The sequence below is a fragment of the Zingiber officinale genome, chromosome 1B, assembly GCF_018446385.1.
Source record: "Zingiber officinale cultivar Zhangliang chromosome 1B, Zo_v1.1, whole genome shotgun sequence".
Taxonomy (NCBI): Eukaryota; Viridiplantae; Streptophyta; class Magnoliopsida; order Zingiberales; family Zingiberaceae; genus Zingiber; species Zingiber officinale.
In genome coordinates this window covers 111,857,600-111,862,647 of record NC_055986.1, presented here as the reverse complement: position 1 = coordinate 111,862,647, position 5,048 = coordinate 111,857,600, and the positions used below count along the sequence as shown (strand labels likewise).

The 5,048-nt window shown below is 37.5% G+C and overlaps 1 protein-coding gene across 2 annotated transcripts; it reads right to left on the bottom strand.

Moving 5' to 3' along the window:
- LOC121972407 (serine/arginine-rich splicing factor RSZ21A-like) lies at positions 1-4,818 on the bottom strand. 2 transcript variants are annotated; one of them, XR_006109343.1, is made up of 7 exons: positions 4,666-4,818; positions 4,186-4,289; positions 1,974-2,062; positions 1,387-1,615; positions 844-960; positions 527-653; positions 1-381 (listed from the first exon to the last, which is right to left on the bottom strand). XR_006109343.1 is itself a non-coding variant. In XM_042524081.1 (6 exons), the coding sequence occupies exons 2-6, from the start codon at positions 4,272-4,274 to the stop codon at positions 629-631; spliced, it is 549 nt and encodes a 182-aa protein (XP_042380015.1). In that variant the 5' UTR covers positions 4,275-4,289; positions 4,666-4,818; the 3' UTR covers positions 1-628. The 2 variants fall into 2 exon arrangements, 1 of the variants encoding a protein (XP_042380015.1); XM_042524081.1 differs by having other exon boundaries at positions 1-653.
- Between the last annotated feature and the right edge of the window lie 230 nt (positions 4,819-5,048).

The window sequence follows — 5,048 nt, the reverse complement described above, 5'->3', positions numbered from 1 at the left end:
TAAAACCGAAAGCAGTAAGGTGTTAAAAGCAGAATGATTCTCTTCAACAGAAGACATTCTCAAGTTGTTGAAGATGGTTTTAGCATGCGAAGAGCAAAGCCAAGTGCAGTTGCCGAGGATGGTGTTATCGTATGAAGAACAAAACCATGTGCAATAGTAGAGCTTAAAAGGCAAGGAGTGCCGAAGATGCAGCAGTACCGCAAAAACAAGGAATACCAACGGTGCAGTCATTAAAGTAGAATGGCGCCTCCCCGACACAAGAAGATATTCTGAGAGTTGTCGAAGATGGTGTGCGAAGAACAAAACCATGTGTAGTAGTAGAGCCATAAAGACAAGGAATGCCGAAGACGGGCAGTCATTAAAGCAGGATGACGCTGACGCCTCCTCGACACAAAAGAAAAGAACATACAGAACTTAGTCGGAATGTAAATTACAATCCAAGTAAACATCATTGTCTACTACTACCAAATTTAGAAGTTCAATAAGCTTAATAAAAACATGCAAAAGAAAGTTCAAGAGACTTAACCAATCCAAGATGCCTGAGCGTAGATCAAACAGACGACATTCATTAAGAAAAAGCCCAAAGAGCTAAAGTTCATAAACCGACTTGGAATCAGGTGAACATTACTCAGCTCCTGCTGCGGCGTTGATATCTGACATCAAAGTTTTAGAGTAAAAACAGTTAATGATTGAAGAGACGACAATTATCAAAGAAGACAAGCAATGTGTTTGATAGGAGGGCTTAAGAGGACTGCCCAGATCAGCATAGAGTGTATATCTTCGTGCGAAGATGCAACTGAAGTTAATCATTTTTATTGATCAGAAAAAAAATGTTAAGTTTACCCATTAGCCTGTGGCGACTCAGATCGACGATTTTCATATGGAGGTGACTTGCTATAACTCCTTCGACGAGGAGATGGACTGCGTCTTCTTGGAGAGCGCTCACGAGGACTAGAGCTCCTGTTCAAATGTCAATTAGTGACTCCCAGAAAATTAATCATGAAATATAGTAGACATGTGGAACTTCAATGCACACAACTCTCAAAAAGATGACCAATTTGTAGTCCATGTTGAGCAAATCCATATTCCTTGCTGAACTTTTAAACTACGGCAATTATGTGATGAGGTTTCCCTAACAAGTTCAGACTACTAAAACTTTTCAATTCCTTTGTAACAGGAGCCTGATGATCTGTGGTCCACATTTTCTTAGAATGTCATCAGCAATATAAAAATGGAAGACTAAAAAGACTGCAATAGTCAATTAAACCAATATACTATTCATGTGAAAGGAAATAAACTAACAGCAGATATTGCAAGAGAAAATTGATTAAGGGTAGACAAATTTTGAGTTAGCCTTAGTTTATGACATCTGAAGTCTATTGTTACCTTCGACCATAACTAGGACTTCGGCGGTATCTTGGACTTTTGCTGCGACTCCGACTACGAGTCCGACGTCTTCCACTGCCTAATCCTCCAGAACCAATTCGAAGACGACATTCACGCGCAAAATGACCTGTCTCCCCACACTCGTAACACTTCATATCCGATGCTCCATGGCGATCACGGCCACGGCTGCTTGAGTTATGGGACAATTCTACTCTCCATCCATTTTTGCCTGTGAGAGTAACCATATGAAGCAATCTAGGTTAAAAATCAACTAAAAAAAGAACAATTAAACTGTGGATTACAGAGTTTCTCTATATAAAAAGATTATAGCCTCCAGCATCAACTGAAGCACACAGTAAGATGTTTATCAAACCATAACTCACGATACATAATCATTGTTACTTTATCACGATACCACACATCAATCGCTAATTCATATGTAATATATGTAAACTGAAGAGAGATCACTTTTTACAGAAAATAGTAGTTACGGCGATTCAATTAATGTTATATATATCTTATCAAGTCTGAAACTGATTTCATGTACACTTTTCAGAAGAAAATATATTTAGATAATTAACACATACCATCCAGATCACGGATTGCATCCTGAGCATCTCTTTTATCATCAAAATCAATGAAAGCAAAGCCTGGTGGTTTTCTAGCAACCCAAACGCTGCACCAAAAGAATACCAAGTCGGTTTATGTTTACAGTCAACTTTGTGTTGGAACTTGGAAGCATTGGTGTGAGAGGAAAAAAAAAAACACACGCACATATTAACTATAGGACAAAATGGTAGTTCATGAGGGATCTGAGGATTAAATGTGGCAAAGATTGAACACTAGGTAAAACAACAACATTCTCACAAAAAGATTCCAACTGACATTAAGACTCAAAACATTTATGTGTGGATATTCCTTTCAGAATAATTTCATGAAGTGCATGCATGCAGCTGCAGTAAATTAGTTTGTACTAATATAATAACAGATATAACTTGTTAATCAATCACACTAAGCAGTTAATAACAGAAGCAAAATATTTGTTTGCACATAAAAGATAAAGAAAACACATTTCAAAAGTGAAAAAAGATATACATAGGGATGGCAATGGGTCGGATTTAAACCCGGCCCCGTATTAAACCCACCCTGGGACGGGTTTAAACCCGGTCAAATAGGTTATAAGGCGGGCCTAAACCCGTTGACCGGATTTAGAAGTGGGTTCGTGGCGGGTTATGGGTTTAGACCCACCCCGTAAACCCTAAACTCTGTATAACTCTCATGATCAATGAAACTGAAGAAATTAGTCAGCAAAAGATACAGATATACAATACCAATTAAAATACATGTAGAGCATATGACCTGGCAATGTTATCATTTTTACAGAACCAGTTTCTCTCTCGAAACAAAGGTTGATTGTAAGCTTAGTTAGGCAATGTTTAAAATGCCTAACCTGTAAAAGTATGAATCTTAATAGCAGATCACATTTAGTTGGAATAACATAACTTGACAGTGATGACGACAATGATGGTTCTCCAAAAAAAGCTACCATTTGATTTGCTGTTTTTTTTGGTTTGTAAGATAGCAGAGGAAACTCATAAAGAGAAAACACTGAGAGATTGATATACTTGGAAAAAAGAGGCTGATCAGAATTTAAACATAAAACAACTCAATGGAAACAAGTGAATGTGAACTGTAAAATTGCATAATACAACTATAGAGCAGATTGCAAACAATCAATGAATTCACATATTTTATCAAATTCCATGCATTTTCTCCTAAGCTATGATTCCTATGACAGCGGGGGCAGCAAAAGGAAATGTGGCTAGTGAAGGCCTCTCCAGGGGTCATTAACCATTGTTTCGTTGAGTGGAAGCAGCAGGACAAAATCAATACACTAGGCAGCTGTTTCCCATCACATGCATGTCTTGCTTCTGCCTAAACAAAGTGAAAGCAATACTGTGCACAATTTTGATTGGAAATCTTGTCAAATCTGAATAAAATTTACTCTTTGAAGCTTAAGAATAAATCACATTTTCCATATTTTTAAACAGTAATTTTGATTTAAATTTTCCCTCTCTATTTCTTTCCTTCCAAGGAATCATAAACAAGGATACCCATTCCCTATCAATTATAAATTATTGTTAACTTTCTTTTCCTACATGCTACCTTTCAACCACTGTTTCCTTCGACGTAGGAAGGACATCCTAAATCTCAACTTGTTGAATGGGAAAAAAAAGTATCACTTCATGTATTATGTAGAGAAAAATATTTTGCTTGAAACACTGTGCAAAAAATAACATGGAAATTCACTCCTCCCCCAGTGATAACAAAGTGAAATCAATTAAAGGTTCAGATAATTTGTGCAAAAATATGAAATACTGAAGCACCTAACCAGAATGTATCAGAGTGAATCAGTGAATTACATAACATCTGTTATCTCATGTTACTTAGCACTTGAAAAGCTATATACCAAGCCATGATTAACACGCAACAGAATGGTCAACTGTTCACACTGATGCCTGAGATTTAAATTACATCATTTTCACGCCGTCTCAAAATGTAGTTAACCATAGAAGAATTATATTATCTTCTTCTATTCAGGCAACGGTTTCAGAGTTTGTCCTCGAAATAGAACAAAGAGCAGAAGAAAAAAGAACCATGGCATAAAACTCAAAATTGAAAAATTTAGGAGTTCTATGTTTTCTATCCTCTAAAACCATACTTTTTGCCAAATAATTTACAAACTGCAACACAATGGTCACAGGAAAAGGACAGTAACACTAAACCTCCAACCTTTACCTTCGTAGAACCCCAAACACACGAAATTCATCTTCAAGTTCCCGTGCAGTCATTCGGGGATCTAGATTGCCAACGTAAAGACGAGCCATCTCACACCAGTGTACCTGATCCACAGTAACAAGGGTCTTAGATCCAGTGCCAAAGTTCACAAGATATTTCCATTCGTCTAAACCAAGATTTTCCATGGAACCACCAAATATACCAATCCTATAGTAGAGAGAGAGAGAGGTTTTCTTTTACCATCTCAAATGCCCCGTAACAACAACATAAAACCCCAATACGGCTCAAAATCTATTTACCAAGCTCCGCAGCATGCATATGTTAGCAAAGGTAAGATAGATATTAGTGGAAAAGTTCAATATATTTTTCTTTCTCTCTGTCCCGATACGAATGGAAACATTTACCGGATTCGGCGAGATCGAAGAGATCTGGAACTCTAAAAGGAAATTATCACAGAGCAGGAATAGAGGATCGGCTTACCGGAGATGCAGATGTGAAGAAAGCGGAACAGGATCGAAAGGCCCTTTCGCAGGCGATGACTCCCCGATCCCAATCGCCCCCAGATCCCTACCGAAGAGGAAAGAGGCTGCTCTATGGAAATAATTAAGGACCTGAAAGGCTGAAACATTTACCTGCAGCTAATCGATCAGTACCGTCCGCAGGTTATAAGCACATTTTACGGAAAATCCTGGCGGTCCGATTAGCTTTCAAGCCAAAACTACTTTTATAAATCCCTTTTGTGGTATCATTTTTCAGAATTATTTTAAGACCCTTAATTATTTTTTTTAACTTTATATATCATTGTATAAACTATTTAAAAAATTACTTTGAGGTGGGGGTGGGGCAATAACGCTTTCATTTTT